Below are 25,261 nucleotides of genomic sequence, written 5' to 3'. Positions count from 1 at the left end.
GTAGTTGTCTTCTTATATTGACACTTGTCTCAGTGTTATACTGGCACATTTTGGAATTGGTGTTTATAAAGGGAAAACTGGACAATGGCTCATTAAGAAATGTGAAACGCACAGAACAGAAATACAAACTAAGGATGACTGAGTACATGCAGGAGACAGCATACTTAACTAGGACAAATATTACAGCGTTAATCAATGCACAGGTCCAGGCACAGCAAGAACCTACAAGGATACAATCACTTGAAGGCCACCCAGTTTTGCTATTCCTCTTTATGATGTAAACGGAGAGCTCTTTATCTTATCTAACCCCATTCGTCCCTGAAACTGAATGTAACACATTATGACATCGTTGTGTACACAGTGTCAATGTAGCACCTTCACCTCCTTACAGCACCCGGCATGTTCCCTGCAAAAATGGCATCAGGTTGTTACTGCCAGAACTCGAGATGGCATGTACTTTTTAGTGCTGACTGTAAATAAAGCAGGTAGTTCATATGATAAAACAGTGTCATATTTTCAGATCAGTAGTTAACTCAGCATTAAGTTTGATTCATCACACAATATAAGTGCTACAATTAACAATGGTGAGTGTGTAGTGACGGAGAAAAGGAAGATGCTGGGCATTCTTATACTGCTAAAAAGTTGTGCCTGTTGCGGGGTGGGGAGCGTTTCACACAAGTAGTCCAGTTTATGAGAATTACAGGTTTGTATTTTCTATCCACACTGCCAACAAGTGGAGCTGCATAGCATAGGTAATAGCATAGGCTCAGAAAATGATATTCTGTAGAGTTCTTCATTCACTGGAGTGACTGGGTCATGTGAGACATTGGGGTATGATTCTGACCATTACCGTCTTGTTACATCTTACATTTTTACGGTATTGCATATGACTGACATATCAGGCATCAAAGAAGTGTGTAGTAATTTTTCTGGGAGAACCCTAGCAACTAAGTATTGGTCAAGGACAAGCAGTGCCTCCTCAATGAAAACACGTACTGTTAGTTAGTATTAATAGTGAACAGAAATAGATAGCGCCACATGTACAAGTTTCTAGATGCTGGTGTGTAGCCAGGGTACAGGTCGATGTCTCTGTGTCTTTACAGGAATTGCTATCTGTCATCCTGTTAACCAAAAGCGCAGAACTCCAGAATCCAGTAGAATGGCAACATGTGGGTTCCACCTGCCAGATAGTTTTATGAGTTGGGCCGGCAGTGTACACTAGACCTTTGGCATGTAGTAAGATATGCACTGTCAATGTTCAACCTACATCATTTAATTTTAATATCCGAGACCTCCATGGGTCATTTTTTTAAAAACTGAAGAAAAATGGACTTGAAATAGCTGCAGTTGAGGCAAGTTCACGAAACCAATATGGAATGAACAAAATTATCCGAACTAAAATTACTAAAGCAATTGGAACCAGTCAATTGAGTCAGATGTCAAGAAGTTCGCATCTCCGGTTTTAATTTACACTTGTATGAAGAGTTCTACATATTGGACATTGAAAGGTTTGCCTGCATCTATCCAGCTTGAAAGCCAATGGAATCAGGCCTAGGAAAATACAAATGAATTACATTTCAGTCCCTGATTGGCAGACCAGGAAAGAAAGAGGAAAATTGATCTATAACAACAAGAAATGGAAATCTCTTTACAGCCTCTCTCTCCTATTTCTTCTCTCAGCATTTCAGAAGGTGGCATCAGCAATAGAACAAATGGGGGAAGCATTCACTCACTGAGAACCAAAGGATTCTATAAATATCAGGATCACCGAGGAGGCTGTGGTGAGAGTCCATAATGCAAATGCAAGGTAGTTGAGATGGAAAACCTCACAAACTTTAAGAAGTACTTGGATGATGACTGAAATGTTATCACATTCAAGGCCACGTACTAGTATGGGAAAGTGGGATTAGTGTAGGTAAAATGTATATTTTTGATGATATAGTCTTGATGGACTGAAGGGCCTCTTTTCTGCCGTATGATTCTATGATGTCTGATACAAGACGTGAAAGAAATTGACATGATCTCAAGTTCAACTGTAATAATTCAAGAACCTAAAAGCATTTTGACTGCATATTCTTTATCTTCATACCTTTGAGATCCTCTCCCTTTTTTGAGCACAATACATATGCTGGATGTCAAGTTCTGTTACTTTTTTCAGATTCAGTAGATAATAAAATTACTCTTTTTGTCACTCAAGAAAACCTTGTATTTGGTTCCTTCATTTTGATCGAGTAAACTACATTTTAATTGAAGTGTGAGAGAGCTGCACTCAAAAAGAAAACAAAAATATTTGTTGAGACTGACTTTTCTCATTCTCTCATAGGACTTGGCTTTGCTGGCTAATCCATCCCTAGTTGTTCTTGAGAAGGTGAGTTTCCTGGTTGAACAGCTGTTCATGTGCTGTAGGTAAAATTGCAATGCCTTAGGGAGGAGATTCTAGAAGTTTGACCCAGCGATTTTGAAAGAGGATTGATACATTTCTGTGTCAGGATAGTGAGTGTCTTGGATGGAAAAGCCGCAGTTAGTGGCGTTCCCATTTTGCTCTTGGCCTTCTACACAGAAGTGGTTGTCAGTTTGGAAGATGCTGTCTGAGAATCTTTTGTTAATTTCCGCAGCGCATCCTGCAGACGGTACACTCTGCTGCTACTGAGCATCAGTGGTGGACAGACTGGATATTTGTGGATGTGATGCCAATCAAATGAGCTGCATAGTCCCAGATGGTGTTGATCTTTTTGAGTGTTGTTGGAGCTTTACTACCCCAGGAAAGTGGGAGTATTCCCTCATACTCCTAACTTGAGCCTTGTAGGTAGTGGACAGACTTTGGGGAGTCAGGAGGTCAGATTAAGGGGCTTAAAAAGAGAAAAGCTGATTTAGTCCTGGTCACATTGTCTTAACTGTTTTCTCATGGTGCATCATGTAGGTAGCAAGTGAAACATGACAACTGGCATCCCAGGCACAAGCTACCATGTGAGACTAGTCCAATTTAGTCAATCACTGTTTAATATACAGACCCTGAGTTTGTACTAGAGCAGCATTACAATGGGAGCAAAAATACATGCTTCAGTCATGCTTTTGGAAGCATGGTGCTGGGCTTAATGTCATGAAGTTTGAGATATCCCTATTAAAGGATTAATCCATGCATCTGGATTTTCTTTGTAAAGCATAAGTGCACATCCATTCTTGTGAAACCAGGTATAGCCAGTGTATGTGCTCAATCAATGGCTCTACCAAAATTGCATAACAAATTGATATGATTTAGTCTTCAAACAGGCAAACAATCAATGAGCTACTCAAGGCCTTGAGAAGGAAATGTTATCAGAAGAGTTCTCTCCATTCTAGGGATTTAAATTCTAGGGGCAAAGAGAGAAAAAGCAATTCTAGAAAGTAGCAAGTAGATGATAAGGATACTTCCTGTGCAAATGGAAAATATTCTAAATTTTTGATAATCAGTTTGAATATACAATTACTCACTTAATCTTTGCCTGTCTTCTCCCACATACCATCCAAATTGTGTTTCTATCATAAAAACCGAAAGAACTGAGGAACCAAATGCTCTGAGGCAGGGTCACTTGACCCGAAATGTTAACTCTGATTTCTCACCACAGATGCTGCCAGGCCTGCTGAGCTTTTCCAACAGTTTCTGTTAATGTCTTGATTTCTATCATATTTGTCCAAGGTTTACAAAGCACCCCTTCAGTGTTTCAAAACAGACTTAATGACCCATGAAAGGCAATTTAATTGGTATGTTCTAAACCAAATGATATTGAACCATATTACAACTCAAGCACATTTTCAAGAACCGGGCTCAACTGTTGTATTTATGCTATTTAGTAAATTATGAGCATTCTTAACTACTCACATGGTGGATGATGCAGAATATCTGGAAAAGGTTCAGCAACATGACATTGGATTGATAACTATCTTAAAGTTATTTGTTTACCACAACAGACTAGTGACAACCAAAACTTTTGTTTTGGGGTCATGTGGATAACTGTGGGACCCTGATTGGGTCACAGCAATAGCATTCAAAGCCACGAGCTCCCTTTTGTCTAAGGCAATAATGGTGATTACGTGGTGAGGAGAATTTAAAGTATTTTGCAAACATCCTGATCAGATAAGCTAAAACAATTCTTTGTCTCAATGTGGACTATTCCATCTTGGAAATAATCCCACTCTGCCACAAGACAATTAAAATACAAAGGATTGAAGTAGGTCACATTTAAGCATATTTTATGCTTAAACCACCAAAGGAAGGTATTGAACTCACACTTCCTAACTTGGATTTAACAGAACTAGTTATTGAGCCTTTGTATAAGCCTATTGTTTTGCTTGTTCTTATGTAGGAATATTGGAACAAGTGTAGGCCATTCAGCCCATCAAGCCTGCCCTGCCACTTACTATGACTGGGGCTGGTCAAACACTTCAACGTCTCTTTCCTATCCCATCCCCATAACCGTATGTACCACTGTTAATCAGAAATCTATCTTCTTACCTTAAATATACTTGGAAATTGAGCTTCCGCAACACTCACTGGTAGAGATCTGCAAAGGTTCATGACCGTCCGAGAAACTTAGACATGCTTCTAAGTTTTAAGCTGTCCCCACTAGTTAAAAACTCAGCAACTAGGGGTAACATTTTACCTTCATCTACCCTGTCTCTCACTTTATTTTGCAAGTTTCAATGAGATCACCTCCTATTCTCCAAAACTCTATCTAGATAACCAATCCAATTGGCTCAATCTCTCTTCAAAGAACAGTCCCACCATCCCAGGACTAAGGATACTGAACCTTCATTGCATTCCCTTTCCGGCAATAACATGCCTCATAAGATAAGGAGGCCAACACTGCAGATTGTACTCCAGGTGTGGTCGAACTGTACTCCCATACAATCAAAGCAAGACATCACTACTCCCGTACTCAAAGGTTCTTGCCATAAATACTAACATTTTATTAACCTTCCTGATATCTTACTGTACCTGCATATTAACCTTCAGCGACATATTTTAACTAGGAGATCTTTCTACTTTAACACTTTTCCAACCTCATATCATTTAAGAAACAAGAGATGGGTGAGATACTACACCAATATTTCACATCAGTATTTACCGTGGGGAATGATATGGAAACTGGAGGAAATAAATAGTAATGTCTTGAAAAGAGCTCATACTACAGAAAAGGAGGTGCTGCAGGTCATGCATAAAAGTTGATACGTCTGTCGGACCGGATCAGTTGTATCCCAGAACTTTGTGGAAAGCAAGGGAAGAAATTGCTGGGCGGCTTGCTGATAAATCTGTATTATCGATAGGCATCGGTGAGGTGCCGGAAAACTGGAGGTTGGCTAATGTGGTGCCATTATTTCAGAAAGGTTGTAAGGAAAAACCAGGGAGCTAAAGACCAGTGAGCCTGATGTCAATAATGGGTAAGTTGTTGGAGGTGATTCTGAGGGACCTTACATGCATTTGGAAAGGCAAGGACTTAGGGACAGTCAATATACCTTTTGTGCATGGGAAATCATGTCTCACCAACAGGATTGAGTTATTTGAAGAGGCGACAAAAATGATTGATGAAGGCAGAGAGATAGACATTGTCTATATGGACTTCAGCAATATGATAGCCTGGTTATTAAGTTTGATCTGATGGGATCTAGGGGTAGCTAGTCACTTGGATTTGAAATTGGCTTGAAGGTAAGAGACAGAGGGTGGTGGTGGAGGGTTGGTTTTCAGACTGGAAGTCTGTGACCTGTGATGTGCCACAAGGATCAGTGCTGAGTTCACTGTTTTTTGTCATCTATATAAATGATTTGGACATGAATATAGGAAGTATGGCTAGTACCTTTGCAGATGACACCAAAATTAGTGGTGTAGTTGAAAGTGAAGAAGATTATTTCAAAGTACAACAGGACCATGATCAGATGGGCCAATAGGCCAATGAGTGGCAGATGGAATTTACTTTAGGTAAATGTGAAGTGTTGTATTTTGGAAAGGCAAACCAGGGCAGGATTTGTACAATTGAGTATTTGTACAGCTGCCTGCTCCTGCCCCACTGAACTTATCTCCACCTATCTCAACTCCATTTTCTCCCCCTTGGCTCAGGAACTCCCAATCTACGTCCATGACACCACCCACACCCTCCATCTCCTCAAAAACTTCCAATTCCCTGGTCCCCAACACCTCATCTTTACCATGGACATCCAGTCCTGATACACCTGCACTCCCCACACAGGTGGTCTAAAGGCCCTCTGCTTCTTCCCATCCCGCAGGCCTGACCAGTCCCCCTCCACTGACACCCTCATCCGCTTAGCCGAACTTGTCCTCATCCTCAACGACTTCTCTTTCAATTCCTCCCACTTCCTACAGACAAAGGGGATGTCCATGGGTACCACATGGTCACAAGCTATGCCTGCTTTTTTGTAGGTTACATGGAACAATCCCTCTTCCGTAGCTACACTGGCCCTAAAACTCACCTCTTCCTCATTACATTGATGACTGTATTGGTACCACCTCGTGCTCGCACGAGGAGCTCGAACAGTTCATCCACTTCACCAACACCTTCCACCCCAACCTTAAGTTCACCTGGACCATCTCTAATATCTCTCTCTCGTTCCTGGACCTCTCTGTTTCCATCTCTGGCAACCACCTGGAAACCGATATCCATTTCAAGCACATCTCCTCCCACCCACCTTCCTGTAAAACTACCATCCCCTATTTCCAATTCCTTCGCCTCCACCGTATCTGCTCCCAGGATGAGGCAATCCACTCCCAAACATCACAGATGTCCTCGTTTTTCAAGGGCCGCAACTTGCCCCACTCAGTGGTCAAGAATGCCCTTGACCATGTCTCCCTCATTTCCCGCAACTCATCCCTCACACTCCCTCCCTGCAATAACAACCAATACAGAATCCCCTTCATCCTCACATACCACCCCACCGACTTCCAGATCTAACGCATCATCCTCCGACACTTCTGCCATCTGCAATCCGACCCCACCACCAAAGACATTTTTCCTTCACCACCCTTATCCGCTTTCCGAAGGGACCACTCTCTCGGGGACACTCTTGTCCTCTCCACACTCCCCTGCAGCCCCACCACACCCGGCACTTTTCTCTGCAATCGCAGGAAGCGGTACACCTGCCCCTACACCTCCCCACTTTACTCATCCCAGGCCCCAACAAGACTTTCCACATCAAACAGATGTTCACCTGCACATCTGCTAATGTGGTATACTGTATCCGCTGCTCCCATTGTGGCCTCCTCTACATTGGGGAAACCAAGTGGAGGCTTGGGGACCGCTTTGCAGAACACCTCCGCTCGGTTCAGACTAAACAACTGCACCTCCCAGTCGCGAACCATTGCAACTCCCCCTCCCATTCCTCAGGTGACATGTCCATCCTGGGCCTCCTGCAGTGCCACAATGATGCCACCCGAAGGTTGCAGGAACAGCACCTCATATTCCACTTGGGAACACTGCAGCCCAATGGTATCAATGTGGACTTCATTAGCTTCAAAATCTCCCCTCCTCCAACTGCATCCCAAAATCAGCCCAAGTTGTACCCACCTCCCCAACCTGTCCTTCCTCCCACTTATCCCCTACTCCCACGTGAAGCCCCACCCCTATCTCCTACCTACTAACCTCATCCCGCTCCCTTGACCTGTCCGGCCTCCCTGGACAGACCTATCCCCTCCTTAACCTCCCACCTACACTCACCTTTACTGCCTCCATCCCTGCCTCTTTGACTTGTGTGACTCCTCTCCACCTATTTTCTCCTCTATCCATCTTCTATCCGCCTCTCCTTCTCTCCCTGTTTATTTCAGAACCCCCTTCCCCTCCCCTATTTCTGAAGAAGGGTCTAGGCCCGAAACGTCAACTCTCCTGCTCCTCTGATGCTGCTCGGCCTGCTGTGTTCATCCAGCTTTACACCGCGTAGTCTTGTTATCAACTAGGTATCTATTTTCCCGTTCGTTATAATAGATTCTATGATTTTCCCTATGACAAACCCATAGGCTATGTAGCTCTCTCTGGCTCTTTTTCTAAATAATGGGTGACATTTGTTACTCAACAATCCACAGGAATCATTCCAGAATCTAAAGAATTTCGAAAGATAATCACCAACACATCGACTGACTCTACAGCCACATTCTTCAGCTTGAACAAAAACAAGGTTGCTGAAAAGCTCAGCAGATCTGGCAGCATCTGTAAAGTAGAAAACAGAGTTAATGTTTTTGGGTCCAGTGACCCTTCACTGGACCCAAAATGTTAACTCTGTTTTCTACTTCACAGATGCTGCCAGACCTGCTGAACGTTTCCAGCAACTTTGTTTTTGTTCCTGATTTACAGCATCCGCAGTTCTTTTGGTTTTTCTTCAACCTGAAGATCATTGTGTCCTAGGGATTTATCAACTTTCACTCCAGTAATCTCTGCAGTACCTACTCACAACAATATCGTTCAACTCATCATTCTAGTTACTCAAATCTTTATTTCTGCGAGATTTCTTGTACCTTTCTCAGTAAAAACAGACACAAAGTAATTATTTAGCTTCTCTGTCATTTCTCTATTCCCATTATAAATCCTCCTGAATCTGTCTGTAATGGACCCAAATTTGTTTTAGCCCTGCAAAGTGGCTGACACTAAAAAGTGCTCCATTTCACCTGACGAAGAAGCTGTTCTCTGGAAGCTAATGATTTCAAATAAAGCTGTTGGGCTATAACCTAGTATCATGTGGCTTCTGAACTCATCCACCCCAGTCAACATCTCCACATCATGACTAAAAAGGCCAGTTTTGCTATCCATCCCTAATTATTCTCAAATTGTGTGGCAAAGCCAACTCAAAGGGCAGCAAAGTTCTGTGGGTCTGGAATCACATTTGGGTCAATTCTGCATTATGGGGGTGAGCTCAAGGATGTGATGGATAAGCAACCCAAACTATATTACATGATAAACCTCCCCTCTACTGCCCACAGATCTGATGGTTGTGTGTGTGTGTGTGTGTGTGTGTGTGTGTGTGTGTGAGAGAGAGAGAATGAGTGAGTGAGTGAGAATTGGGGAAAAGGAGAGGAACTGGCTATGTGTAGTGATGCAGTTGAGGAATGGGGAGGGAATGAAATGATTCTTCCATCAGTAGGGAATATGGAGAATTTGCCTGAAACATACGAGAGGTCAGAAAATATTACCATTTTTATAAAGCACTTTGGAGGCATAAAATTTTAATTTTTACCTTAAGAATTATTGTGCGTTGATCTATAGCATACAAACTCAACATTGAAGTATTGCTGTTCTGCTTTTGCTGATACATGGAGTTATGTCAATTCATAAAACAGGATCATACTTGAAAAGAGTTTAAGAAACCCTTGGGTGGACAATGATTGCATTTCAGTGACATCTTTAAAAGACTACATATACCACTTCTGTCCACCTGATTAGACCATTTGAAATAAACAAGTTGGCAGTGAGTGATCATTGTGGTGCTCCATGGTGAAATAGGGCAGTTAGGCTTTACCTAATCCCAATCTTTTCACCTAGATCTGCAGTACGGTATTTTAGATAGACATTACATTTGTATATGTTGTTTGTTAGGCATTTCTTTCCAGTAAGCATTTGACTGTACTTACGTTTGCAAGGGCATTAGGTGAACCATTTAGCCTTTGTTTATAGCATTTGGCTTACAACATTATATCACACATTACATTGGATGACTGATCAAGGCTGCCACATTCTAGTAAATTCACTGTGTGTTCAATTCACTTGTTATTTAGTCAATCAGGTGCATTGTCTATCCTTTTGCTGCCTTTAAGTGGCACCGTTAATGCCTATGAAAGGACAGAATGATCTCTAAACATTTTGTTAACCACTCACGACAATGTAACTATACATTAACGACAGATTATGTCATTAGGGTTTAGCATTACTTGGGTACGAAGAAGTTGAGTATCTACTAAGCAAACATTGTTCCTGCTTTTCTGAAGAAGGGTCTCGACCCGAAATGTCAAACTTTCCTGCTCCTCTGATGTTGCTTGGCCTGTTGTGTTCACCAAGCTTCACACTGTGTTATGTCATTGTTCCTGCTTTGTTTTGTTTTTATTTAACATTGATATAGACAGCTAAAATCATAAACCAACTTTCCTTTTCTGCTCTATTCTATTGAGAGAACTTGCACATTTGGTAAAGATGACAATCACTGATTTTACAATTAATTCATCTGTTTGTTCCAGGCTGTTTGTTGTGGCTGTTTCAAAATAACAGTGGTGCCTGCTCTCAATCTGAGTGACCTTTACAGGTTTGCTGTTTCAGGAATCAATGTTAACTGCTCATACTTCGTAGAATGTGATTCAACTGCATGGTTAAAGTTCGCATGTCCTTCAGCATTCTGAATTTGGACAACTCATTCTGGTTGAAATTTACAATGTTTGTAGTTTGATTAATAATGCCCTGCTTTCTACTCAACCTGACTTTTCATTCATCCTCAGGTGCTATGGGTTCTTGAAAGAGTAATTAGGACCTGACTATTACTGCCTCTGCCAAGTATCCAAATGATGAATTTACCACTTTTAGCTGCCGCTAAATTCAGGTTTCCTTTATAGGAATTCATAAATATTTAAATCAGGTGTTGTCAGATTAGATTTATGGAAGGTTCACAAGATCTTAAAATATACAACAAAGTTTTGTTTATCAGAGTTTTAGAGGATCTAGCCAAACTTCAAAAGTTATATTTTAGGAGAATGAGGTTACATAGTTTTAAGATTATACTTTTAGATCTAAACAAAAGTGCCAACTAGAAAATACAACACAACTTGGACTATAATTCACACCTGCGAAGCATTCTATTTAGTTTATCAATAAGCCGGAAAATTGTGGATTCAAGTACTACTCTTGAAACAAATGACCCCAGTAAAAGTTTACGGGAGTGCTGCACTGCCTGAGGTGCTACTTTTTGGAGGAGGTGTAAAATTATTATCCTGTCAATTTTTACAGCTGGATATAGGAGTAGTTGAAAAGTTCTCAACAACCCCACACTGTCCCCACCTCATCCCCACCCCATCCTGGCTAAAATGTGTCTCTCAATTGACATTACCAGAACTGATTACCCATTAATTATCTCACTGCTTTTTGTGAGACCCTGTTATAAGAAAACTGGCTGTTATAAAGAACACAGAACAGTACAGCATGTGAACAGGCCCTTCCCCCCACCCCATGTTTGTGCTGACCATGATGCTTTCTAAACTAATCCCATCTACCTGCATATAGTCTGTATTTCTCAGTTCCCTACCTGCTCATATCTGTCTAAATGCCTCTTAAAAGTTGCTATCTCATCTCCGGCAGTGTATTTCAGGCATCTACAATCCTCCATGTAAAATACTTACACTGCATATCTCCTTTAAACTTTCCCCCTCTCACCTTAAATCTATGCCTCGAGTGTTTGACATTTTCACTCTGGGAAAAAGACTCCAATTATCCACCCCATCCATGCCTCTCATAATTTTATATCCTTCTATCAGGTCCACATTCAACCTTCAATGCTCCAGTGGAAACAATCCAAGTTTGTCCATCCTCTCCTTGTAGTTTATACTTTCCAACCTAGGTGACGGCCTGGTTAACCCCTTTTGCAACCTCTCCAAATCTGTCCTATAGCGAAGTGAACATAACTGCACACAATACTCCAAATGCAGCTTAACAGAAGATTGATGCAGCTGCAACATGACTTGCCAACTTTTATACTCAATGCCCCAACTGATGAAGGCAAGCACTCCATATGCCTTTTTACCACTTTATCCACTTGTGTTGCCACTTTCAGGGAAATAATTCTTTCCACCCTCATACAGTGACTATGTTTTACTTCAGTAGCTTTAAAGCACTTTTGGGACATTCTGAGGTTCTGAAAATTGCCACATAAATGAAAGTCTTTTCTTTTGAGCCCAGTAAATTGCTTCCCCATTGCCAACAACTTACATTAATAGAGCAGTTCTAACAAAGCAAAACATCACAAAAGTTAACTGCTGCATTATTTTAAATATGAGGCAAAGAAATAACTGACTGCATTGTTTATCAAGAAGACCTGCAATGTTCTAAATGAATGGTGTTGAAATCAGAATCCTAGAATTTCAGAATAGCTTGCTGTCTTGGATGTAATCTTATATTCGCCCTGCCAATTTAACCCTAACATCTCTCCGTGTCTTTGTGTGATTTGCTGGTTTGGACCCCGCCTCCCCGGGGACAGGCATAAGGAGCCCCACACAACTCCAATCCAGTTCTGTAAATCAGCTTCAATCAGTATGCCGAGGATGGAATTTTTTGTAATGTTGATCATCTGCGCTACAGGTACCGCCTCTGATAGAGGATGTGTTAAAATGGACAGTGCGTGAGTGGCAGCTCTAACTGAGCGATAGCAAATAATTTCTGCTCTGTTGTATTCAAAATATTTTTATTTACAGTGACAATGTAGTTTCAACAGTAGCATAGCAACTTGTTTAATCGGTCCTGATCTCTAATATTGAAAGAGAAGGAATTTTTTGTTGTTGTTGAAGGAATTTTCTTTGTCAGTTTGACACGTTAGTTATTGAGTTTGGGAATGGTGATGTGGGAGATGCAATCCGTTGGCTTAGTGCAACTCGTACTAAATGGGGTAACGTGTGTTCTAGATCGGAATAGAAATGCTGCTAACTTTATCAGAAATTGTGATTATATACTGGAATCTAACAAACATTTTTTTTCTTCAGTACTGGCTGTTCACCCAATTAATGCAAATTATGAGGAATCGATTAAAACTGTAAGTACTGTAAGTTTTCTTTTCGTAGTAGTGGTTCCCAAACTTATTTGGTTGAGGAATCCTTTTTCAAATGGTGTAGTAACTGCTGCCCTTCCTCACGTCACCAAAATTTGATAATAAAAAAACTCAAAAGCAAAAGTATTCGAAATGCTTTTAGGGAAACTAACGTACAGAGAGAAAACAATTGCACTTCAGCAGAGCTTTTCAGAGAAAGCAGGACCAAGAGGGAACAGTTCTGAGAGAGAGCGAGCGCACTGGAAAGGCGAAGGGGTTGCGGAAGACTCCACTTATTTTCTTTTCACCACAGCATTATGGCAGTCACTCATATTGCTCACCTACAAAGCTGGCCAAGTATCATCTCCCCTAGATGGTAGCCCCCGTTTAAGAACTATTGTTTTAGTAGATGCTTAGTTAGGTGTTAACCTTGAATTTGATATTTTAATCCTTTGTGTTTTAGATTCTGGGAAGTCCAGGGCTGGACAGAAACAAGTGAGATGTGTTGTGGAGGGTATTTTTTTCAAGAACCTGAAGCTAATGATCTAGCAATCACATTTGATTTTAATGACATTCATTTGAAACTCTCTCAGAAAAGCAAATTAGGGAAGGATGTAGATAACACAGTGTGGAGCCGGAGGAGCACAGCAGACCAGGCAGCATGAGACGTGCGGGAAAGTTGACGTTTCGGGTCTGGGCCCTTCTTCGGAAAAAGGTCCTCACCCGAAGCGTCAACTTTCCTGTAATTCTCATGCGGCCTGGTCTGCTGTGCTCCTCCAGCTCCACACTGTGTTATCTCTGTTTCCAGCATCTGCAGTTCTTACTATCTCTTAGAGAATGATGAATTTTTTTTTACTCAAAGATTTTCATTTGCAGGAAGCTAAGCCAATGAATGAGCATTATAATGTTCGACTGGGCTGTTTTTTACACAGAAATGTTTTGGTGTAGAAGGTAATCATTCAGCCTATTAGGCCTGCACATATGCTTGATAAATGAGCATCATTATCTGGTGCCAATCTCCTGCTTTTATTCCCTATACCCTTCAACATTACTTTTATTGAAATAATCATCCAATGCCCTTTCAAATGCCTTGATTGAACCTATCTCCACCATACTTTCTGGTAGTGCATTCCATGCCTAACTATTCATAGGGTCACAGAGCTCTACAGCAGGGAAACAGGCGCTTTGCCCCAACTTACCAATGCTGCCCAGTTTTCACAATTTAAACTTGTCCCATTTGCCTGTGTTTGGTCCAGATCCCTCCATGCCTATCCCATCCAAGTACCTGTCTAAATGTTTCTTAAATGATGAAATTGTACTCACTTTCACCACTACCTCTGGCAGCCTGTTCCAGACACTCACCACCCTCTGTGTGGAAAATAAATTGTCTCTCTGGACCCTTTTGTATCTCTCCCCTCTCGCCTTAAAGTTATGCCCTCTAGTTTTAGATTCCCCTACCGTAGGGAAAAGCTGTTGGCTATCTACCTTACCTATGCTTCTCATGATTTTATAGAGCTCGGTAAGGTCACCCCTCAGTCTTCTACACTCCAGGACAAAAAGAGTCCCGGCCTTTCCAAACACTCCTTCTAACTCAAATCTTCAATCAAGATAGCATTCTATTAAATGTTTTCTGCACTCTTTCTAGTTTAATAATATCCTTTCTATAGTAGGGTGACCATAAATGCACTCAGCATATTCAGTTCACCTTTGCTTCTTTAAGTTGGTGTTCTCTTGTTCCATTTACAAACAGGAACTTTTTCTCCCTATCTACTCTATCAAACCTGTTTGTGAGTTTGTAAACTCTATTAGATCTCTCAGCCTTCTTCTCTCCAAGGAGAACAGTCCCAGGTTCTTCAACCTATCCTCATAATGGAAGTTCCTCATCCTAGAACCATTCTTATAAATCACTTTCATGATTTCTCAAAAGCATCCTCCCAGAACTGTACACAATACGGCAGCAGAGGTCTCAAGTCTTTTTTATACAAGTTAGACATCACTTCCTTGCTTTTGTATTCTATGCCCCTAATACTAAAGCTGAGGATACTGTTTTATTTTCTGCTTAACCTATCCTGCCACTTTCAATGATGTATGCTCATGTATGCAGAAGCCTTCTGCTTCCGCACCCCCACCTTTGAATTGTACCCCTACTTATATGGTTTTTCATGTTCTTCCCACCAAAATGCATCACCTGACACTTTGCTGCATTGAAACTCATCTGTCACCTATCTGTCAACTCCACCAACTTGTTTATATCCTTCTGGATTTCTACACTGACCTCACATTTTACAATTCTTCCAAGTCTTGTGTCATCTACGAACTTTGAAACTGTCCCCTGCACACCAAGATCTAGATCATTGATATTTATCAAGTGAAGCAAGGATACTAATGCTGAACTCTGGGGAAACTCCACTACAAACCCTCTTGCAGCCTGAAAAAAACATCTATTAACCATTATTGTTTGTTTCCTGTCACTTGGCCAGTTTTGTATCCATGTCACCACTGACTGCATACAGGCTCTGTATTAAACGCCTTCTGAAAGTCTATGTGCACCATATCAACAACATTACCCTATTGAGATTTTCTGACAGCACTTTAAAAAAAATTCCCATATGTTAGTTCAACATGATTTCCCCTTTATAACTCTTCCTAATCAACCCACTATTTTTCCATTTAATGGTTAATTCTATCACAAATAATTGTCTCTAGAAGCTTTCCCACCACTGAAGATAAACTGATTTGTCTGTAATTGCTTGTTTATCTTTACAGTCTTCCTTGAACAAGGCTGTAATGTTTGCAATTTTCCAGTCTTCTGGCACTTCCCCAAGTTTAGAGAAGACTGAAAGATTGCGGCCAGTGCCCTTGTAATTTCCATTCTCTCTTTCTTCAAAACCCTTGGATAGATTTCATCCAGTCACACTAACTAATCAACTTTAAGTACTAACGAACCTGCCATATCAACACTTCTGCCCTATCAATTTTGAACCTTTCTAGTGACTGAGCTCTCTCCTCTCCCCATAGCCTGAGTAGCATCTCTCTCTTTGGTAAAGACAGATGCAAAGTAACACTTCGGCTATGCCCCATCCCTCTAAGTGTAAGTTCCCTTTGTTGTACGATATACTAAACACAAGAGATGGATTCATATTTTAGAGGGACTTATACATGATATCAGCTTTCATTCTGGGAATCTATCAGACATAGCAGGAAAAGGTCAGTGAAATGGACCACCTGAAAAGCACTTTTTAATTTTTTTTCTAAATAAGATCACTAATTGTTTCCCTGAATATAGCCTTTCATTCCTTTTGACCTCAGATTTCAACAATTGACCTCAACCACATTTCCTGACATTCTTTAAATATTAATCACATTCTTGTGCAGACAAACACTTGCTCTTCACAACTAGACTATTCTTCAGTGCTGCAATGACATTACTTTCTCTGTCCAGTTCAGCAACTTGTACAGGAACAAATATTGGCAATTCATCTCCTTCACCCAGAATTGTCATTCAGTCAGACCATGGCTATGTTCCACAACTTCATTTACCTGCCTCTGCTCAAAATCCTTTGACACCTTTATATCACAAAACTCTACTGCTGTTTATATTACTCCAAAGCTTTCCTTTAAAATTTGTCTTCTTGCTTATTGTGTGCCTCTAATTCTTCCCTCTAACACTAAGGATCAGCATCACTGGTTGACTCTAATTCAGTGGCAGCACTTTTGCCTCCCAGTTAAATGTTGTGTGTTTAAGCTCCTGTCCAAAGAACAGAATTCAGATCAATGCTTCAGTGTAACACTGATACTCTTGTCTACCCACTCAGGTTAAGATGAACATAAGAACATAGGAAATGTGAGCAGGGATGGGCTATTCAGCTCATCCAGCCTGCACCACCATTTAATAAAAACCATATCTGATCTAATTATGGGCTCAACTCCACTTTTCTACTTGCATCCCATATTCTTTGATTCCCTTGTAGGTCTGAAATCTGTCTAATTTAGCCCTGAATGGATTCAATGACCCAAACTCCACTGCTCTGAGGGGGAGAGAATTCCAAAGTTTGAATATCTGAGTGAAAAATTCCTCCTCATGTCTATCTCAAATGGAAGACTCCTCATCTGAAATAGTGCCCTAGTTCTAGGTTTGTCACAACATTTACTTTGCCTAGCCCCTGCAGAATCTTCATCATTTCAATAAGATCATGTCTTATCCTTCTAAACTTTAGTGAGAATGGAGCCAATCTGCTCAAACTTTCCATCATCCAAGGAACCAACCTGCTGAACCTTCTTTGAGTTACTTTCCATCAATATATACAGTTCCTTTAATAAAGTGACAAACTGTACACAGTAGCTCTAGCATTTGAAATAAGGTAGATGAATCAACAGCGCAAATTGACGTACAGTAATTCCTCTGCATCCACAAGTTCATCACTCACGAATTTCCCATCTGTGCCAAAAAGTAAGTAGCAACAAAATTCAACACCTGCAGGCAAACTTGCATATTTGTAATTTTTAACAGGCTCCATATCTGTGAATTTCATCATTCATGGGGATGCTCAGAAATGAAGCTCAAGTGCATACAGAGGAATTACTGTAAAGGAATATGATCTATAGCCATTTCAAAAACATGGTTACTAGGAGACCAAACTGGGAACAAAACAATCAGGTAGATTTGACCTTTCAGAGAGACAAAAGGGTTGGAAAACATGGTGGGGTAGCACTATTAATAAGAAATGAAATGAGGACAGTAGTGAGAGATGATCTCAGATAAGAGTCCAAAAAAAGGAAGGTAAAGAAGATATTGGTAGGAGTAGTTTACAGGCTCCCAAACTGGAGCCACATTGTGGGAAAGGCTATAAATCAAAAACTAAAAGCATCTTAAAAGAGTAGAAAAATAATTATGGGTGACTTTAATCTTCTTGTTGATTTGGGTTAATCAAATTGGAAAAGGTAACTACAATGATGAATTTGGAACTCATTAGGGCTAGTTTCTTAGAACAATGTGACATGGAGCCAATCAGGGAACAGGCTATCTCAGATCTGGTAATAGTTAATAAGGCAGGTTGAATAAATAATATGAGTAAAACATCCCCTAGGAGGTTGTGACCATAATATGATTTAGTATTCAGTTTGAGAGTGAGAAACTTGGGTTGGAAACAACTGTATTTAACTTAAGTAAAGGTAATTTCAATGAAACTAGGATGGAATTAGCCAAAGTGAACAGTGTGGATAAATTACCAGAAATGACATGGTGCAAGCAGTGGTAGACATTTAAAGTGGTAACTCATGACTCTCAGCAAAAATATGTCTCAGTAAGGAGGAAAGATTCTGAGGGGGATAAACCAACCAAGTCTAACCAAGAAAGCTTTAAGGAGTGAATTAAGTTTGGGGAAAAAAAAGACATACGGAGGCTAAAATTGGTCACAGTCCCAAACACTGGGATAAATTCACAATCCAGCAAAGGAGGACTAAAAAGACAATAAAGACAGGGAAAGTAAAATAAGGACAGACTAGGAGGAATAAAGAAACTGACAGTCAGAGCTTATTTCAATATATAAAAAGGAAGAGGGAGATAAAGGAAATATAGGACCCTTACAAAATGAATCTGGAGAGACAGTTTTGGGGATCAAGGAAATGGCAAAGGAGTTAAACAGATATTTTGCTTCAGCCTTCGTGGTGAAAATTACTTTAAACATTCCATTAAGATTGATGAATACAGGGGAGAAATTAAGCACCATCAACATCACTAAAGAAGTAGTATTACACAAACTAATAGGACAAAAGGCTTGCATTGTAGGATCCTAACATAAAGCTTCTGTGATAGTGAATGCATTTATTATACATCTCCAGAATCCAATGATTTTTGGAAAAGTAGCAATGGATTGGAAAACTGCTAAAACTGACATCCTTATTCAAATGGGGAGGGAGACAAAACATGGATAACTATAGGCTGGCTACCCTGACATCTTTTATTGGAAAGTCTTGGAATCAACTATTAAGAAAATGGCAGAACATTTGGTAAGTCATAACATAATCAAACAGAGTCAGCATGACCTCATGAAAGGGAAACCGCGCCTGGCTAGTTAATTTTTTGAGACAAGGTGTAGAGCTGGATGAACCTGCTGTGTTCTCCAGCAGCAGCAGTTCCTACTGTCTCTGTAATAATTAATTTATTAGAATTTTATGCGGAAGTCTCATCCACAGTGGATAGAATGGAACCAGTTGTGTTTGGACTTTCAGAAGGCTCGACAAAAAGAATTCTCAAAATGTTAAGTCATAAGATAAGCACCCATATTGTTGGAAGTTGTACATTACCATGGATAGAGATAACAAGGTGCAGAGCTGGAAGAACATAGCAGGCCAGGCAGCATCAAAGGAGCAGGAAAGCTGATGTTTCAGGTCTGGACCCTTCTTTAGTTTCTTCTTCAGCATTGGCAGTTCATATTATCTCTAACAATGGATCGAGAATTGGCTCATGGGCAGGAAATGGCAATTGCGAGTTGGAGGCTCCTTTTCAGGTTGGCGAACTGTGATCAGTGTGGTTCCACAGGGATCTGTGCTGGGACTGCAACTATATAAAAATGTTAATGAATTAAAGGAAGGAAATGTGTGTATCACAGCCAAATTTGCAGATGATGCTAAAGTAAGTTGAAATTCAGGTTGAGAGGGGGATACAAACATTTTGCAGAGGGATATTGATAGGTTAAGTAAGTGCACAAAATGTTGGCAAATGGAACTGGGATGGGATGTACTGTGAACTTGATTGTTTTGAGGTAGAATCAAAAGATTTTGTTGAAGATGGATGTCAAGGATGGCGATGTGTGTGTGGTATTAAGACTGGATTCAGGATATACTGAGAAGAGCAGTTCAAGGAATTCTGAATATTCAGGAGATCATTGTAATCATTGGTGGAATCTACATGGACTAAACTATAGCCAGACCTAGTTACTCAGGAAGATGATGTGGCAGTGGAAGTGGGTTTTGTAGATGTGTAATTAAATACAGGAAGGGAAGTAGAAAGCAATGAAAGAGAACAAGAAAGATGAAATGAACTGAAATCCCAGCAAAGAGAAGAGTGAAATGTCTTGGTGGGCCTCCTTAAAGTGAAGTGGCATTGAAGTGAAAAGTAATGCAAAGTGACGATTTAAAATTCACATCCTTGTCATCAAATGGCTTCATTCCTCCTTATTTTTAAAAAACTTCATCCGGATTTACATTCTGCAAGAAATCTGCACTCCTCTAACTTTGCTTTCTTGTACATTCTTATACATTCCCCACTCCTTTATTTCCCATCCCAGTTCCTCCTCCCCTTCAGCCCTATCTCTCTGACTGAGTGCTCCATTCACAGCATAGACCTTCATCCCTTTTGACTCCATCTCAAGGAATTTAAGCTTTGTGCCATGCTGAGTTCTTCATACATAACCTCTGTCATTATACTAATTTCTACATGCATAAGTCATTCCTCTGCTCAGATTATTTTACCAACCTTCTCTACCTGGACTCCTCACTTTGGCTCCTTACTCTCTCTAAATCCTTTATTTGGTAATTGCTGGCTGGCGATCGGCTGTCTCAGTTTTGCTGTTCCCCTCACTCATTCTAATCTCCCCATTCCCCACTGTTATTGGCCTAACTTTGCCTCCTATCAAAATGCTCCTTATCATCTTCCTGCTCAACCAAATATTGATCACTTGTTCTAATATCTCTGGAACTGTATCACATCTGTCTGTGAAGTATTTTGGGACATTCTATTACCTCGCAGATGATGTGTAAATGCCAGATATGATTAAGAATTCATTTTAAAATGAAACACTGACTGACTTCAGTTCCTCCATAAATGCTTCCAGACCCTAAATATTTATTTATAGTATTTGACTTCTCCTGGCTTTTTTTTTAAGTGAGGAGTAATATCTTGTAATTTAAAATTGTTCTTGGAGGTTGATCATTATTCCAGGTTTTTGTATATTGCTGAAAATGCCTCTAGTTTACTTCTTTTTGTTTCAGCCTAACTGTGCGCAGTACCATACAAGAGCATGCTCAAGGATTCGGGACCCAGTCTGTGGAACAAATGAAATAACATTCCCTAACGAGTGTATGTTGTGCTTACACAATTGGTAAGAAGTCAAATATTTTCTTTGAGAGTTCTGTTTTAGGACATAGATGTCAGCAGCAAGACCCATCATTTATTGCTATTGAGAAAGAGGTAATGCACTCACTACTTGAAGTGGACATCCATGTGTTGTAGGGTTTTTCATAATCCTGGACAAGTCCGATCCCATAATGAAACCCAGCTTAAAAATCATCTGTTTCATTTTTGCTTTTAGTTGAACTCATGGTGAGTCAGTGAAACATTCACAGGACATCTCTGCAGGATTTCCTCAGGTAATGCCCTTGTAACCCATCAATCTTCAGCTGCTTCATCAATGATGTTCAGTCCACCATAAGGTCAGGGAAATGTACTAATCTCCAAAATTGTCCAGCACTTTTTACAACTCCTCAGGCATCCTGGTAAACCTCCTCTGAACCTTCTCCAAAGCATCCACATCTTTCCTATAATAGAGGTTGACTGAGCTCGGACTCTTTTCATTGGAGAAAAGGAGGAGGAGAGGAGACCTAATTGAGGTATACAAGATAATGAGAGGCATGGATAGAGTTGATAGCCAGAGACTATTTCCCAGGGCAGAAAAGGCTAACATGAGGGGTCATAGTTTTAAGTTGGTTGGAGGAAAGTATAGAGGGGACGTCAGAGGCAGGTTCTTTACAGAGAGTTGTGAGAGCATGGAATGCGTTGCCAGCAGCAGTTGTGGAAGCAAGGTCATTGGGGACAGTTAAGAGACTGCTGGACATGCATATGGTCACAGAAATTTGAGGGTGCTTACATGAGGATCAATGGTCGGTACAACATTGTGGGCTGAAGGGCCTGTTCTGTGCTGTACTGTTCTATGTTCTCTATGTTCTATCTTAAGGACAATGAAGAATGGGCAATATATCCCGGCTAGCCAATGATGCCCACATCCCACAATAGAATACCTTACATCTTTATTACTAGCCTTTCAGCTAGAGGGAATGGTTGCCCCCATCTAATCTGTGCACAACAAACTTCACTGCTCTTAAGAACAATCCCTTCCTATGTCTAGTCACAAATCTTCTCTGCATTCCCTTCTAGGGACTTAGATAATCCTCATAAACTGTGATGCCAAAATTAAGGTTGTGAAAAGGATGACAATTTTTTTCTAGTTCTACAATACATGACCTTTTTAGTCTAAACCTGACTGATCTACACAAACAGTAGAGTCATGCTTATGAATAGGGGTAGATCATACCAGGAGACAGGTGGAGTTTCAGGTGAGCAACAGAGAATTTGAGTTTCCCAGTGTCCTGAACAATCTGGCTTACAGTCAGGCAGGGAACACACCACAGCATGCTGCAGGAAGAGGTAGGTCTAGTAATAGTTCAGAATGGGTGACAGGGTGATGGTGGTGAAGGCATTTACATTCTCTCTGAAGCTATCCTTGCACTCAAATGCCTACTGTGAAACCTACAAAGCTGGTTACGACAGAGGCTAGATACTTCATTGACGTGTAAATTACCAACCAGCCTTACGGAAGGGGTTTTATTGTCTACCCGCTCGCTCTGTCTCAAAAATGTATAAAGTTGGTGGATTGGAGGTGGTTTTTAACGTATTCATCCACTTCAAGCACATTCAGTTGTTTGTGTGCTAAAAATCCCCTTTTGGATCTCCTAGCAATGTTTCCTTTCATCTTCCACTAAAAAAAGTTTGATAATCTTTGTCCTTAATGTCAAGGATAGCTGCCTCTTACCTCTGAATTAGAAGCTTATGGGTATAAATACCACTTACATTGTTTAGAACAATAACTAAATTTCAAAAGAAGTACTTCACTAACTTTGTGATGTCTTGCAATCGTAAAACACGCTGCATCAATTCTTTCTTTTTGAATTTACAAAAGTCTTTCCCTTTAACTTTTGCCTGTGAGGACGTTATAACTATGTAAGGTAAGGGTGGAGGAGCAGGGATAAAAACTAAAGCAGCAGAGAGTTTTTTTAAAATCATCTGGCAGCGTAAGATTTACTCTGAATTTCTGTTGCACAGTAACTGACTTGTCAGCTTCTGATGCTGACCTATACCAAAAGTACAATAATTTGAGTGCACACATGCTCCTACATCTTACAAGGACTCTGGAGTGAGCCCTTGGTTCAATGGCTGGGTGATAAACAATACGTAGGTGAAATCCTACTTGAGGCTTTGTCAGCAAATGAAGACAAGAGCTTTTGACACCCAGCAGTGGTTTTTATTTTGTTGGGTGCCCTTGTATCTTCCTTCATTGTATGTGCTGTGGGTGCTCACAAAATACATGCTGAATGGGACTAACCATGCAATAACCTAATGTGAAGGTGGTTAAAGCATTTTCACATTGCAGCCTGTCAGATGGCAAGTTGGTCTGTAAATCTGACCTTCAAAGGCTGTTGCTGTGAACATCCAGTTTTTCACATCATTATCGAATTATTGAGCTTTACAGCATGGAAACAAACCCTTCGGTCCAACTCGTCCATACTGACCAGATATCCCAATTAATCTAGTCCCATTTACTAGCATTTGGCCCATATCCCTCTAAACTCTTCCTGTTCATATACCAATCCAGATGCCTTTTAAATATTGTAATTGTGCCAGCTTCCACCACTTCATCTGGCAGCTCAATCCATTCATGCACCACCTTCTGTGTGGAAAAAGTTAAGCCCTTAGGTCCCTTTTAAATCTTGCCCCTCTCACCTTAAACCTATGCCTCTAGTTTTGGACTTCTCTATCCTGGGAGAAAGACCTTGTCTATTTACCCTATCTGTGCCCCTCATGATTTTATGAACCTCAATAAGGTCACCCCTCAATCTCTGACACTCCAGGGAAAATAGCCTCAGCCTATCCAGCCTCTCCCTGTAGGTCAAGCGCTCCAAATCTGGCAAGATGCTTGTAAATCTTTTCTGAATCCTTCCAAGCTTCACTACATCCTTCCAATAGCAGGGAGACTGGTATTGCAGTATTCCAAAAGTAGTCTAACCAATGTCCTGAACAGCCTCAACATGACCTCCCAAATCCTATACTCAATGCACTGAACAACAAAGACAAGCATACCAAATGCCTTCTTCACAGTCCTGTCTACCTGCGACTCTATTTTCAACTAACTATGAACCTGCACTCCAAGGTCTCTTTGTTCGGCTACACTCTCAGACCTTACCATTAAGTGTATAAGTCCTATCCTGATTTTCCTTTCCAAATTGTAGCACCTCACATTTATCTAAATTAAACTTGACTTACAAAGGGTATGTTCACTGTCTACCTGCTCCTGGAAAGCCATCATTGGATGCTGAGGGATTAAATTTGCCTGTCATTGTTGCAGGGAATCAGAAGGCTATTTCTGCTTGATGTAACAAAACATCTTGAACAAGTTCTCCCAAATTTCATCAGTTCTACTCAAGTTTCATAACAAAGGATCAAAGGTCCCCATAATGTTTATCTTTCTTGGCTGATCCTGACTCCATGGTAGTCCTTATGAGAATTACAACTCACCAAATCCATTGAGAACAAAAAGGCTTCAGGCAGCAATGTCACTGGTCCTTGTTTGCTTAGATTATAATTCATTGGGTGGAATGGCCAAATCACACAAGGAAATTCAGAGGAATAATCTTTTGGGGTAAGAGCTGAACAGAAACAGCACCCTTGCCAATCTTCTGGCCTATTTGAAAAGAATTGTTCTAGTGTTATACAAGAAGACTGTTCAAGCAGAATTTTTAGGGTTATTGTCTTAAATTTGGAGTAATATAGTCATTGCATGTAATCTCAGCCATGTCATTCTTCTGATCATTCCACTGGTGATGTCCTTGCTTAAAGCATTTCCTCCCTCTATCTCCAGGGAATATAGTCAGAATGTGAAGATAAGGAAGAATGGAAATTGTTGAAGTGAACAGAAAGTAACTAAGCAGTGGGGAACCTTGAGCTGAGAAAAGAAGAAATACGATTAACAAGAACCAGTCTCCATCTCTGTGCTTTTAACATATTTGACTTTTCTTTCTGAGGGCTGATTCACTGATTAGGTGCTCGTTGGCAGTGCTGACCAGGAACATGAAAGGTCATCTTCATGACTTGCTGATTAACCAAGCAATCAGCCACCTTATGTCAACTGCAACAGTCATAATGAAAAGACTTGTCAATAAATAATTTTAAAAACAGCCAATGTGGTGAACATGCATGTGCTTCTTCATTCTCTGAACCTGAATATATATCAGTGACAGTTGCTATTCTTACTATTTCCTCACAATTGTGCTGCTGCTTCTTTTGTACTGTACATTGTACTAATAGAAGCTGTTGTTTTTGCTTGTTCCTGAGGTGGCACTGTAGTACACTTGCTTAGTTTTCAGTCTTAAAAGGGATTCCAATTGATGAGATCAATCATACACCCTTCAAACAACACACTTAAAATTCGTTACCTTGAAATTAATTACTTAGTTGGCT

General features: G+C 40.5%; 1 protein-coding gene across 1 annotated transcript in view; it reads left to right on the top strand.

The window, feature by feature from the left end:
* Positions 1-24,746, top strand: part of LOC132209503 (serine protease inhibitor Kazal-type 2-like) — a 42,016-nt gene extending 17,270 nt beyond the window's left edge. Inside the window, exons 2-4 of the mRNA XM_059645026.1 lie at positions 12,707-12,756; positions 20,743-20,852; positions 24,663-24,746. Coding sequence (XP_059501009.1) covers positions 12,707-12,756; positions 20,743-20,852; positions 24,663-24,708 — 206 coding nt within the window. The 3' untranslated portion in view covers positions 24,709-24,746. The remainder of the gene's footprint in view (positions 1-12,706; positions 12,757-20,742; positions 20,853-24,662) is intronic.
* The last annotated feature ends 515 nt before the right edge of the window (positions 24,747-25,261 follow it).

Source organism: Stegostoma tigrinum, chromosome 3, assembly GCF_030684315.1.
Source record: "Stegostoma tigrinum isolate sSteTig4 chromosome 3, sSteTig4.hap1, whole genome shotgun sequence".
Classification (NCBI taxonomy): Eukaryota; Metazoa; Chordata; class Chondrichthyes; order Orectolobiformes; family Stegostomatidae; genus Stegostoma; species Stegostoma tigrinum.
The sequence above is the reverse complement of the archived record's forward strand: the minus strand, read 5'-3'. Positions and strand labels throughout refer to the sequence as shown.